This window comes from Apodemus sylvaticus, chromosome 15, assembly GCF_947179515.1.
Source record: "Apodemus sylvaticus chromosome 15, mApoSyl1.1, whole genome shotgun sequence".
NCBI lineage: Eukaryota > Metazoa > Chordata > Mammalia > Rodentia > Muridae > Apodemus > Apodemus sylvaticus.
In genome coordinates, this window is record NC_067486.1 from 12,467,936 (window position 1) to 12,482,859 (window position 14,924).

General features: G+C 38.7%; 1 protein-coding gene across 1 annotated transcript in view; it reads left to right on the plus strand.

Moving 5' to 3' along the window:
* The window catches only part of Adamts5 (ADAM metallopeptidase with thrombospondin type 1 motif 5), a 47,345-nt gene that overhangs the window by 16,614 nt on the left and 15,807 nt on the right, over nucleotides 1-14,924 (plus strand). The window contains exon 3 of the mRNA XM_052157970.1: nucleotides 7,625-7,792. Within this exon, the coding sequence (XP_052013930.1) occupies nucleotides 7,625-7,792 (168 nt within the window). The remainder of the gene's footprint in view (nucleotides 1-7,624; nucleotides 7,793-14,924) is intronic.

The following is a 14,924-nucleotide window of genomic DNA, read 5'->3' on the forward strand; positions in this document are numbered from 1 at the left end:
CATGAGTTTCAAGTTAGCCTGTGCTACATCGTGAGACTCTCTCAGAAAGAAAGAAAGAAAGAAAGAAAGAAAGAAAGAAAGAAAGAAAGAAAGAAAGAAAGAAAGAAAGAAAGAAAAGGGAAGGAAGAAAGAAAGAAAGAAAGAAAGAAAGAAAGAAAGAAAGAAAGAAAGAAAGAAAGAAAGAAAGAAAGAAAGAAAGAAAAGGGAAGGAAGAAAGAAAGAAAGAAAGAAAAGGAAAGAAAGAAAGAAAGAAAGAAAGAAAGAAAGAAAGAAAGAAAGAAAGGAAGGAAGGAAGGAAGAAGGAAGAAAAGGGAAGGAAGGAAGAAAGAAAGAAAGAAAGAAAGAAAGAAAGAAAGAAAGAAAGAAAGAAAGAAAGAGAGAGAGAGAGAGAAAGAAAGAAAGGAAGAAGGAAGGAAGGAAGAAAAGGGAAGGAAGGAAGGAAGAAAGAAAGAAAGAAAGAAAGAAAGAAAGAAAGAAAGAAAGAAAGAAAGAAAGAAAGAAGGAAGGAAGGAAGGAAGGAAGGAAGAAAGAAAGAAAGAAAGAAAGAAAGAAAGAAAGAAAGAAAGAAAGAAAGAAAGAAAGAAAGAAAGAAAGAAAGAAAGAGAGAGAGAGAAAGAAAGAAAGGAAGGAAGGAAGGAAGGAAGAAAAGGGAAGGAAGGAAGGAAGAAAGAAAGAAAGAAAGAAAGAAAGAAAGAAAGAAAGAAAGAAAGGAAGGAAGGAAGGAAGGAAGGAAGGAAGGAAGGAAGGAAGGAAGGAAGAAAGAAAGAAAGAAAGAAAGAAAGAAAGAAAGAAAGAAAGAAAGAAAGAAAGAAAGAAAGAAAGAAAGAAAGAAAAGGGAAAGAAGGAAGGAAGAAAGCAAGCAGGAAGAGAAGAAGCAAGGGGGAGTAGGAGGGAGGGGAAAAGGGAGGGGAGAGAGAGAGAGAGAGAGAGAGAGAGAGAGAGAGAGAGAGAGAGAGAGAGAGAGAGAGAGAGAGAGATCCCTATGGTAGAGCCCCTATGATGTTATATGTAGGCTGTGGGATGGTGTGGATTGGATTACCAGTTTTGAACAGTTCCTCTTGTGCGTATTAAGTGGAGCTCTTGTCCCATCCTGACAATCCATTCTAACTCAAGAGCAAGTGAACACTAAAGTGTGAGATGCTGAAGGTCCACAGTCCCCTGATGCTGCCACAGGCTCCTGCAAGAGCATCACACATCAATAGGGACTCGACCCAGAGGCAGTTATGACTTGCCTTCTGCTTTCTAGACTGTGCACAGTGAGCACTGACTCAGTTGCTAGAACACTTCAAAATGTTGCTTCAGACCAGCCATGTGCTTTGGGTGGAGGCAGGAATGTGTTTACAGCTATTTTACAACCCCGAAGGAGAACAGCAGAGAGTTTTCAAGTTGATGTAAGTTTACATTCTAAGTTTATATTTTTTAACTTGTCAAACTTTTATTATAGACTTGTAATAATAAATATTTCACCTGCTGCACACATGCTCATTAAAAACAACCATTTTATTGATGTCGAGCCAGCTTCTCATATACCAAGGGGAACAATAGGATTTTATTCAGATTAATGAAATCCATAATTTCCCAGCACTCGAAAGGTCTGTGTTATAGTAGTTAATTATAAAATGTGCTAAGTGAATTTCTTCACCAAGGACTGCAATGTGTTTCCTGCATTAAAGCCAGGCAACTTTAAAGAGCAGGACCAATTCCTCAGCCAGACTTAGGAAGTGGTTGAGACACAGCAGGGGGCTGCCTGTGCTTTGCTGTGGTTAGAGACCTGTCTGGTTGTGCAGATCAGTATGTGACTCTGCCCCATAGATGATTAGATTAAACAAGCCTAGGTTTGGAAAAGCTGCAGAGGTCCCTCCTCCTCACCAAAAAAGAAAACTTGGTAGACCAAAGGCAAGTCCACAGACTTGAATGTTCTTACTGGCAAGGCATGTAAAATATAAAATGAGAAGGAGCTAGGATTCAGCTTGTTCATCTTCAGACCTGTCATTTTAATCAACGCAAACTACGCATATTTCCTGTCAAACTTGAAGCAGCACCACACCATGTCTTTCTTGGACCAGGGATGAAAGGCAGTCATAGGTATGGGTTACATGTCCCATAGCACTGTGAGATTTAGTGTTTATTATGACTTTAAAATTTAATCCCAATCCATGTTTCTCTAGGGTAGACCAATTGATTTTTTGGCCACACAGGTTGACACCAACTAGTTGGACATGACCTTAAAAGGAAGATTAAAGTTGTAATATGTGGTTTGTTTCCATTTTCAAATAAGAAAATTGTTCTTTCCCCCTCAATTCTAGGTATTCAGTGATATTAAAATGTATTACAAATGCTCACATCTAGAGAGAGTCTGTTGGTAAAATGCTTGCTCACAAAGGAAAAGACCTGAGTTCAGTCGCCATAATCGACATTAGAACAAAGTGGATTTTTTCCCAAACCAGGCATGGCTGTGCACACTTTCAACCCCAGTGCTGGCGAAGCAGTCATCCCTGGCAATTAGTAGTCAGTGACCCTAGTGCACTTAGAATATTCCAGACCAGTCACAGTCCAAGTATGGAAAAAGAAAATGTAGATTGTAGATTGTGCCAAAGGAACAAGAGCTGAGGTTCTCCTCCAGTTCTTCACAGACACATGCCTACATGCACACATACCCTTGCATATATGTGAGCACATGCAACACACAAACATGCACTTGGGCACACCATGAAGTGAATACCACCATGAGGAACCCAACAAGGAGGAAGCTAACATACAAAAACATTTCAAGGTTTGTCTAAGATCCATAAGTAAATTATTCCAAGGGTTGCATTGCAATGCAACCTATCCGATTCCAGATAGGTTGTAGTATAGTTGGGGTTTGACAGACTATTTGGTATGAAATTGATCTAAAAAGGTAGGTCATCATCATGTGAAAGAGTTCTTTTTTTCTCTTCCTAAATTACCTACTCAATATCACATTAAACATTTTTCCTTAACATTTTGAAAGAAACATTACCATGTGTTATCACCTCTACATAAAGATTAGTGTTAAGAAGAGTGCATCTCACCTAATTTTTGGAGGTCATGAGTATTCTCTTGGTGGTTCTAGACTCTGATCCCCTGTGAGCTGTTGACTCACTTTTCAACCCCTGGCCAGACCTTCTTGCACCTCCATAATCCCAGCTGGAAAATTAGGTAAACGAAAACTATGACCTCATTGACAGACAGATGCCTCTTCTGGGCCACGCTTTCCCAAGTAAACATATTACAGTGTTCCTTGGGACATTTTTGTAGGATGTGGTGCTGTGTCCCCTTGACCATTGGGTAGTTTGGGATCAGGAGACAAGAACTCGAAATTCTGTTTAATTTTCAGACCAAAGTTTAGCAAAACATTCAATTTCCTTCCTGAGGCTTATGCTGGCGAGTAATATCCGAGTCAAATGAGAAGCTAGCCCAGTGGTCAAGCTAACCCAGTCGTCCCCCTGCACAGAATGTGTCTTGGCTGGAGCTGTGGAAGAGCTGGGATAGCTTTTTTTACATGCATGATGTCCCGAGTTCTATCTCCAGTGCTGAATAAAGCAAGAGTCAGAGACTCACACTTCTGAGCCAGCATTCAAATGGCAGGATTATCGGAAGTTCAAGGTCACACTTAGCTATGGATCAAGATTGCTGATCGCCTAGGAAAAATAAAACCCACCCATTAAAAAAAAAATGTCTTTTTTTTTCTAACTCCGGATTTACTGGACAAGAAAGTGAGAGCATCTTTAAATGTGTATTTGAAACATCAAAGGTGAAAGTCATTTAACAATTTTACACACATTTGCAGGCTTATAATGAAGACTATCAACGAAGCTGTTCTAACAGTTTTCTTTTTTCATCTTTGTATTCTACCGACTACAAAGGCTCTAAGTACAAAGGGGAATGCTTCCCTTATGCAAGACTTGGGTCTTTAACAGGACATTTAGGAGTAAATGACCACCTGTAAGTCTGTCTCCACGTCTTGTTCATGAGTTGGATACCCTATTTGGATAAGGGAGCTCCCTCAAAATTACTTTATCCTTTTAAATTGCATTGAATCGACCCCACGCTTCCATTCTGATATTCTGACTCCTATGAGGAAAATACATCTCTATAGCTGCAAGGGAAAGGATGGCCTCTCTCCATGGGTCTGGAGATCACATGCCCTCTGACCTCTAGCACCTCATTCGTGTATTAAGTTCACTGTCCTGTTGCTCCGAAAGCCCCTCAGAAAACACTGCAATGAGAACAGCTGCTGTTCATCTCCTGAACACTGACCATGTCACTTCAGCAGATTCTCCTTGGGGACTAGGGGCCTCTCGGTCATGAATATGCAACTGCCACCCGATGTTCATTGTAAATATCCTTTTAGTGACTGCCAAGTTAAGTTCCTCTGAAAAATTAAAATCTATCCTTGTCGACCAGATCTGCATGCATTTTTTGGGTCCCCTTCCCAGCTATTTGAGATCCAGGATTGTCAGTTGTGTTTTTAGTTAATGATTTCCTAGAATCTGTGTATGCAATATCCGTGCTCGGTCATCTGCCTTTGGACATCGATATGTAACTTACCATTCCTGTTCTCAATGGAGCTTACACATTGCAGACTAACATTAAGTGCCTTAACATAACTGACTGGTGGCACAGGCTTTAATTGCACACTGTGTTTGCTGTTTGTGACCTTCGGTGTGTGTCACTTTGTCCTTAAAGAGCATCTAATATCCCTCATATTGATCTTCCTTTTCAAGTTGTGCCCAGGTCTGGAGGGGAAGTCACGTGGTTCCAGCTGCTCTGCAAATGGCCACCTGTTCACTGGGTTCATAAATGTTCCTCTACAACCATAGCTTTTGCCACCCACCATTGGGAGAACATGCTTTCCCCATCCAGGCAGTTAACTGATTTTCTCCAGGCAGGATGAACTATTTGCCTTTAAAAGGAGTGTTTCTGACTGATTTGAGGAACCTTACAAAATGCACATTCCCTTTAAGCTGTAACAGAGCTGGAGAAAATGTAAGATTTTCTCATGTGCAGATCATCAACCTTTTCCTGATTGAACCTGTTTATCTGTGTCTTTGGTAGCGATTACGTTAGATAACTAAGTTTAGGGATCTTAAAACACATCACAGTGATATGATATGAAATAATACACTAAACGATTCGTCAATCATCGTGCCAAAAAAACAAAGCAAGACACTTTGTTCAGACCCTCAAAGTGCAGTTGATGTTTGCCATACATACTATATTCTAAACCATAAATTACAACTGCGCCCTCGCAATGAAGTGAAAATCCCTTGAGGCAATAATAAAAATGCCTTTGGAAAGTGCTATTTATATTGATTTGGAAGGAAAGACCCTGGCTCCATCAAACATGGTTGAATATCTCAGAAATTATAGTGCGAAAAGCACATATTGTTACATTTAAAACATGGAGTCGACTAAATATCCTGTTACGGAGATCTCATTGGGCACCCTTCCCTCTTTCTCTTCTCATGACATATTTCAAAACCCCAGCATGCAGCCTCCAAGCACGCTCTGCTGTATTGACCATTAATGTTTCTACCTTGGAGAAGTCCAGGGACTAGAGGCTGAATTCTCAATATGTGCTGGATAGATTAAGTAATTTTGAGCAATCCTAGTAAATATATTTTCTGTGGATCATGACACTCTTTTATTGAATAGAAAAAAATGTCTGCATACCACTCCAAAATTAGAGAGGCAGTTGCCTATTGCATCCCATATCATTGGGGCTGTACCTCCCAAACTGTGAGGGATTCGGATAGTACTGAGCAACCCCATCGTGAGTTGCGGCGAAGAGGCTTTGCAGAGAAATCTTGCTTGCCCCAGTCAGTTCTGCAAACGCTGTTGAAGTCAACAACCAAAGAAATCGCATAAATATGTGGAGAATTGGAAGGTCACCGAACCGTAGTCACTGCACTTCAAGCACAAGAGCAGTCAGCTGCGCAGTGAATAATTTCGTTATGAGGTGTCGGTGATTTAACAAGTTGGCCCGAAGTAGCTGGAATGTGGTGTGAAAGATTTCATCTCTGTTGGGCTGTGCCGCTCTGCACTGACTCCCGCTCACATGGCCAACGCTCCTGCATTTCTGTATGAGAATCTTGGTGGGGGTGGGTGTAAAGAGACCAGTCTGCCCTATTGTTTTACACAAGATATTGGTGGTGTTATATGATTCTGAAAGCTTTGGTGAAATAACTAGCTACATAAAGTCTTTAAGCTTTTAAATTTGTAGAAGAAAGTCAATGTACCTCCTAGAGTATGGAAAAATCGACATCAAGAAACAAGAAGCAATTTATTCAGATTATAAGGATCTGAGGATACTGACACTCATGACAATTGATATCCGAACAGATGAGGGGCCAATGGTCTAGCAGCAAGTATTGGAGGGTTATGTGCACACACATCGTGGCCATGTGCCTTAGAACCATTACTCATCTTCCTGGAATCCAGTTTTTCACTTATCTCTAGTACTTCATAACAACTGTGTTGAATTTTTTTTATCCAAAGTACAGTGGAGATGAGCATATTTTCTTTTTTTATTAGGTATATCCTTTATTTACATTTCAAATGTCCCTTTTTCTGGTTCTCTCCCCTTGCCCAAAATTTTCTGGACCCATCCCCCCTCCCCCTGCTCACCAATCTACCCACTCCTGCTTCCCTGTCCTGGTATTCCCCTAAACTTTGACATATAGCCTTCTTAGGGCCAAGGGTCTCTCCTCCCTTTGATATCCAACAAAGCCATCCTCTGCTTCATTGCATTTGGAGCCATGAATCCCTCTATGTATACTTTTTGGTTGGTGGTTAGTCCCTGGGAGCTCTGGGGGTACTGAGTGGTTCAAATAGTTGTTCCTCCTATGGCACTGCAAACCCTTTCATCTCCTTGGGTCCTTTCTCTAGCTCCTCCACTAGGAACCCTATGATGAGCTTATTTTCAAAAATAGGTTCTTAAGGAGACTAGTAGTTAATCTTTGTTTCACTAAAAATAATAAATAGAAACATGAAGAATACTGATATTTTATGCAGCAAGAAATCCACTATATGTTACTTCTATTTGTTTTTGTCTTTTGGGTCATCTCCAAGAACTACTTATATACCTGAAAAAGAAAATAGAAGCCACTGACATTCAAAAAGTGTCTACTGTTTGTATCTTGTATAACATTGAGTCAGATACAAAGGTTTTAGCAGTAGATGCTAGACCTGCACTTTGATCTGCTCAGGTTTGTAGCTGATCAGAGAAGGCAGAATCCTAACAATAAAAATAATTTGTGGTGAGATGATGATATAATTCCACAGAAGCCTCCCAAATTCATGATTCTAAATAAGGTTTGACTGTCAGTGGGCATATGTGAACCACATGGACTTGGGGATTATCTACTTCTTCATTTATTTTTCTAATTTTCATCCATATGTTCACCCAAAGCAACTACTTTATAGCAGCATGGAGCTTGCAAGGGGATCAGTCTGGGTATGTAGACTGTTAAACTCGTCTTTCTTTAGGTACAAAAAAATGCTAAAGTACTTGTTAGGTGGAAATAGAAACTCAGATTATTCTGTAATTGGAAATCCTCTTCTCCCTTTCATCACTTGCACAATTTCTTCTCTCCTCTAGGACATCTACTTGGCCTCTCTCACGATGATTCCAAATTCTGTGAAGAGAACTTTGGTTCTACAGAAGACAAGCGTTTAATGTCTTCAATCCTTACCAGCATTGATGCATCCAAGCCCTGGTCCAAATGCACTTCAGCCACTATCACAGAATTCCTGGATGATGGTCATGGTATGTAGGTTTCTGGACAACATAGGCTCAGGAAAACAAGTCTGGATTCTTAGGAGCTTTGCACCATGATGACCTCATGATGCTAAGCTCACCCTGTGAGACAATGGTTATTGGAAGAGTGTCAGAAAAGAAGCAAGCAAATTGATTTCTCTCTTGGCATGCAATGCCAACATTCTTGGTGGCATTACAGCTATGGTATTTTTGCTGTTGACTTAAGAAGTTCAAAAGGGAAAGAGTGTGGGAGACCACACAGAAGTCTAGCAGTGGGAGCCCCTGAGAGTCTGGCTTTTATTTCCTCTTTCACCACTAAGTTCCTGTGAGAACACTGGCAGACATTTTGGTTTGTATGATACTAATATGACTCTTAGAATTATTTGTTCAATATCTATTGTAGTGCTTTGGTTAAGGTGTAGGAAGTTATGAATACCTTTGACAGCAGCATAAAACCAGAAAAGGCAGCTCTAGTTATTCATTGGCTAGAAAAAATTGATTTCATCCTGACAGCAGATTCTCCTGGAAGTGGAATAAAAACTACCGAACCAAAATAGCCCAACCCATGGTGGGAAAAGACTTAAAGAACTTCAAAGGAAGAATGCTGGCTTTATCCTTTTCAGGCAGTTCAAGAGCATAGCATATTTTATTAAACTCCATAAGAGTAGGATTAGTGCTATAAGTCACAAGAAAGTACAGAGGAAGTCACAATTTCTAGAAATAATAACTCCTACTCCCTAAGTAGTCTTCGAAACAAGCTGTTGCAAATTTCCTCATTGTCCTTTACTGTTTTAACATCATAGAAATACAGCAAGCAGGACATTCCCCGTGGGAAAGAATCCTTGAAAGCATATACTTCCACTTCCTCATCTTTTAGAAAAGAGGCCAATCTGTCTTCTTTCTACTCTCTTAAAATGGGTCTCTTTCTAAAACAGGTGGCTCTGTTTTGGATTTTGGAGATAATAGTCTCCATAAAATGATCTAATGACTGTCATTGCTCAGAGTAGGGTCCAGGCAATCAGTGATAGCCATCTTCACCCTGAGTTTCACAAAGTTTTGGTCTATAAACACCTAATGTGGTAGGCATTTCAAACTTCAACAGTGCCAAATTCAACAGATTAATTTCATTTCAAACACACCTATGTTTGCTACAAAGTGTTTTTTCAATACCATGAGCCAAGATGTGTTCCTAATTTCATGCTTCTCTATATGACTGGTGAGCTGGTAAAGCTCGTGTGGATGCTCGAATTTGCATTTCATAATTCTAAAAGCAATCTAGCTCAAGCTTGTTTGGAAGTCCTCCTAATATCAGCAGCATCGTAATACAAACCTATAAGCCTGCCATTCTGTAAGCTGAAGTAAGGATTGTGAAGTCTACAACAGCCTTGGATAGAGAGCAAAGCCATGCTCCCAAAATGGATAGCTGATTGATGATAGATAGATGGATAGATAGATGATAGATAGATAGATAAGCAAACAATTAAATATACAAATAAATGTTTTATCAAGAATATATATATATATATATATATATATAGCATAGCATAAATGAACACTTAAATACTTAGAAACAATAATATGCATAGACCTTTCCCTTAGACTAAATAAAAATGGCAACTCTTTAGCTTGGTTATAGCCAAATCCTGGAGTGGATGATCCCCTAGTCATCTTCCTCTCAATGCTGAACACATAGTCTCTCTCTAGTTGTATCTTAACTCTAGTCCTGATAGTACCCTTACTGATTTAGCTTTTAAGAAATAGCAAGAATATTTTATTTTAAAATTATATATTACACATTCTAAAAGGTTTAGCTCAACTCTGAACCTCTAAGTGAATGGATCAAGTTGCTAAGGCAGCAAATTCTGATGGCAAAAGTAGGTCAGCTTTTCACCCTGTGTATGCACTAGCTCAGCGGCAGTACTGTGTGGAATTGTCTTCTGTTGGCTGTGATGTGAGAATAGTGCCTGTATTTCATGTTTGTGGAACAAGGTCTTACTTTTCAAGGCAACAACTATGCTTCCTGCATTGTCTCAGCTTTTAACAGGTTTTTTTAATATATATTTTAAAAGGCCTCTACTCTGATTAGTTTTCGATTTTCATCAAACTCCCCTACTATTGCATCAGTTTCTGTTCAAAGGGCCTTCTGACAAAGAGCATCTAAGAACACAGTCATAGTAGAAACAGTTATACTCATTCTCACTAATAAAAATTGTCAGAGTATCTAAGATGTGGATTAAATAAACAAGGGAATTGCCAGAATTCTTTGAACAAAAAAAATTATACATTTTCTTATATAATCAAATCTAAATATTTGTACTTTTGAATATGTTGACTTCTGTTAGATGGTCTTCCAGTTTTACTAAGAAAGAAAAATTGTATGTTTTCAATCACTTCTAATGATGAAAGCATGAGGGAAGTTGGTGTGCAGGAACCAAGCTGTGGATCCTGTAGAGAGATCACCGAGATATCTTATTCCAGGAGTGGTGCTCTAGTTTTGCTATTTAAATGAGGATTCAAGAAAATTAACAGCCTGGTAATTTTGATTTAAAAATACAGCAGACAGTTTAGTGTAACTATGGTATCAGGAACTGGCAAGACTTTCCCTCCCCTCTTTTTTATGATTAGCATACTAACATTTGAGCTACAAACATAGAGAATCAAGGAAAAACCCCAAGCCTTTAATGATATAAAAACAAGCACACAGGCACACATTTGTACAAGACCAACAGATTTCAGCATACCATAGTTTAACACTTTTTTATCTTTTTACTCTTGTTCATAGGAAGCCAATGATGTGACCATTGGGAATGCCTGAGGTCATGCTCTAATGAGTTGATTTGATAATAAGGAAGTAGCAAAATCAGGAAATTGACCTCCTAAAACCAAAAACCAAACCAAACCAGAAACAACAACAAAATATACAAACAAACAAAACCATGTAGTGACCTGGTAGTATTTTCCTAAATACCAACAGTGTGACATCTACCCATCTTGCTAAGGTCATTCCTAGAAAAACTTGTAGACACTGGTTAGATACAGTGATTTATACAGAGAGAAGAAGGACTTTCAGGAAATTTACTTAGGGAAGTTACACTGAGACACCCAGAAACAGGAAGAAACGCTTCCCATGTTTAGGTAAGTATTGTCACAAAACATGTCCAGTGTTTTGAGGGTGCCTAAAGAGCACGTGATCAGGTGTGATATCACCTCCTTCCTATTCGCTCCTCCAGCAGTGTTAAAGCAAAGAGAAGTTAGAGTTGAATTAAACTCAAAGCATTTGATTTATTTTTTAAATTATTAGCCATAAGTAGCTGGACATTTGTAGCACTCTACCACTGCCAGATTTGAATTCATTAGTACTGAGTGTTTCCTGATTCTGGTCCAAGGAGAAATGTGCAGTGGTTCGGATATGGCCAGAAAGCCAAAGTGCATACTCTTAAGTAACTGTATCTGGAGACTTGTGATTCAGAACAGGAGTAGCCATGTCTCGTGGGACTCCCCGACCCTGGCCAAGGGCTTCGTAGAAACCTTGTAGTGTTTGTACAAGTTAGCTGACTGGGAAGGCAAGCCTCTGAAACAAGGGTGAGCACCAGCAGAGAAACTGTGCAAAAGGAGGCAGGTTGTCGAATTTCCTTTACCAAAGGCTTCCTAACGCTCAGTGACATCCAGGCTTTATTTGATGCATCTGGAAGACTTCTGCCAGATAATGAGAAGAACCAAGTGACTACAACTCAAGAACACCAGCAACCTGAGCTGATAAGAGAAACACGTGGATATTATCTTATTGCTTATTTAAAGAACTAAGGGTATTGCCACTCAACCAGCACAGAACTTTGGACAGAAAATATTAGTAGAAAGCTATATATCTGGATTCTTCATCAATTTCCAACAATAGGTGTAGATATAAAGCCAGATTTTAAGGTAATATTAAGAAATTGAAACCTTTCATAGTCGTAATCTTGATTTTTCCATAATAAGTACGCTTTTTCAAAACATGAACAAATCACACATGCTCTAGGGCCACGATGAGCTATGATTTAAAGCTTAGCCTGACTCCCTTGATGTTATATACAATGATAAGTATATAATGCTCCCTCCAGCTGCAGACTCCTAGAATGGCTTTAGTCATCATCCCTTTTTCCTTTGGCAATGTTCGTGCCCTATATCACTAGACCCAAAATGGCTTCTCAAAGAATGGGAAAATGTACATCTTACTACTAATGATAAATGTCCATCCAAAGGCCCCAAAGAAAGCCATAAATACAAAGCAAGAAACAAAATGGGAGCAGTAAAACTTTTATGAGGTTCAGATGCTTCTTCAGGACTATTCACTGGGTGTTTCCAAGCTATGGATATTTGAGTCAATGCTCAATCTTATATCTGAGCACTGAAAGAGAAGAAAAGGAATAAATAACTGTGGTGCTAAAACTGGAATAAGGAAAAACCATTAAAAATTAGTCCTATAATTCCTACTTATCATTAAGAAAAAGAATAGCCTAAGATACCTGAGCCCTTTAGGTTTTGTTTCCTGAAGGCAAGCTGTAATTTCCATCATTTACTGGTGTGGGGCCGAGACCTAGTGAAAAACCACCATATTCTTTGATTCACCCATTTCAAATGAGTCTTTTGGGGTTTTAGTTGTTGGCCTTATTTCAGATTTTTAACCTTATATGCATGGGAAAACATGCATATGATGTGTATACGTGTCTGCCAACTTTCTCTTTTAAGTATCTGTCTTATATGCATCAAAAGGAAGAAAGGAAAGAGAAAAGGGGACAGGGAAGAAGGGAAGAAGTCTGAGTGTGGTAGTCTAGAATAGAACAAAAGCCAGGTAAGATTTTCAGCTAATAGAAACATTTTAAATATGAAGACTTCATACTCCTAAAAGTAGGAATAGATCAGATAAATAAAAGGTCAACAGTCAGTTGGATTCCCATAAAGGCAAAGAAATTTAAATGCTAAAAGAGTAGTCATTTTCTTGATTCGGTCTTCCTCCAAACCATATGAGCTTTTCAAAGTAAAGGCATAGATCGGATAATCCATTATTACCTCATTTTAAAATACTGTGTTCTGTGAATTTCATAGCCAGGCACTGTAATGATTTTTGTCATTGCCAGGCATAAGGTTTCCATGTGGTAGAGATGTCTGTACTATTTTGTTACAAAAGGAAATCATTACATATAAAAACAAAGTCACTAAAGCACATGCTACAGAATAAGCAGAAATGAGTGCAGAGACAAATCTTTATTTTTTTTAAAACAAGCAGTAAGTTAATTTTAACCATTCAAAGAAGAAAACTGCCTTATTTTCAACAAGAAAATGTCATTTCCATGTGACTTCTATAGAAAATGTTATTTTAATTGCACTGAGTTAAGTTTTGTAAAGACGCATTTCATCTTGAAGTATCCTTATCAGAGACTGGTTCCAAACTGCCTGCATTCTACATTCCTCGGCAATCCTTGTCTCCTGGAAAGTAGGGTTGCTGTCAGTGGGAGTCTTCCTAGCTAATACCTTGTTAGGAAGTCTATGCTCTATACTTTGTAGGGAAAGAAAAACAAAACAAAACAAAAATGTTATAACAGCAGTTTTGAGGACCTGGAAAGCATTCTTGCTGACTCTGAGGTTTGTTGACAAAGAGACTTGTTGACAACTTACTAACATCATCAATCTGCTAAGGCTGCTCTGCTTTGCACAGCAGCCAGTTCATGCAGCAAAGAAGATAACATTTTTCCCCAGAGTTCCCAAGTGCCTGCTCTTCCTCTGTCCCATAAGGAATGCTTAGTGAGGTTTTACTATCATTCTTTCCTATTGACTTGATGTTAATGTTTTTCTTTTAACGTGATGTTTTTCTCCCCAAGTTCACTTTGGCCAGATTCTCATTTCTAATGCTTTTTCTGGCTGGCCTTAAGAAGCTTTACCTCTTCAAATGCTCTGGCTCAGTAAAGTGGAAATTTGCTATTTATTGATTTTCATATAATGCCTCTATCACAGATGGACAGATAGGTTTATGTGTTCTCTTTGTAGCAACTTGATTACACAGTTGTAAAAATGTTTGCAGTAAGTACACTCCAAACATGCTGAATAGTTATTTTCTCCATGTAAGGATTTGAATGTGAAAGAATTTTTGTTGGACAAAAGGCATTGACTAACCTATCTAGTGGTTGTTCAGATCAGTGGAACATAGAAGTAACTATCAATGTTTTGTCTATTTCTGACCTGTCTCTAATTTTTCAAAGCTAATTCTATCTTTACAGTACATAGTTTAAAAAAAAAACATATCACAGATCCCATAAATGAAACTCTGCTAAGAGCACACACGCATGTGGTATTTCACCAGGATTAGACTTTAGGCCAGCTGTTTCTTGCATTAAGCAAGATTCTGTCACTTGAAGGATCTATACACGTGTCAGCCCTCAGAAAGAGAGACATCTTTCTATAGATCTGACAGAGACAAAATGGTATGCAGCCCCTGAGTACAAAGCCCTAATAACTATGTAACATTGGGCAAGACATGGACAACTTCTATATCTTGACTTATCTGTAAGATGAATAAAGAAAGTCACCCTCCTGGGATTTTCATGTGAATTAAATATATGTAATATATGTAAAGAACTCTGAATGTGTGACAACTGTTAGTTGTTATTGCTGTTATAATTGGTGTGAAAAAAAGCATAATTAAAAGCACTGAAGCCAGTGGGCTTCCCTGAGAGAGTATACAGTAAAGAAAATGATGTCAGCTCACGGGGCCTGAATTCTTAGGGAAACATTTTGAGTGAAAAGGAGACGTTCAGGCTTTTGTGAGTTCTCCACAGCATCCCCCAACCTTCACCTATGCAAGGCAGTATGACTCCAACTGCTTTTGGCTGCCATTCGAAATACTTAACAAGCCCACAATAACCCGGTTTTAACAGAAATATGAAGGTTAATAATACATTGGAACTTCTCTGGTCCAAGTTACCTAAGAGTCCTTCTTTTATTTATTTATTTATTTATTTATTTATTTATTTATTTATTTATTTATTTATTATATGTAAGTACACTATAGCTATCTCCAGACACACCAGAAGAGAGCATCCGATCCCATTATGGATGGTTGTGAGCCACCATGTGGTTGCTGGGATTTGAACTCGGGACCTTCGGA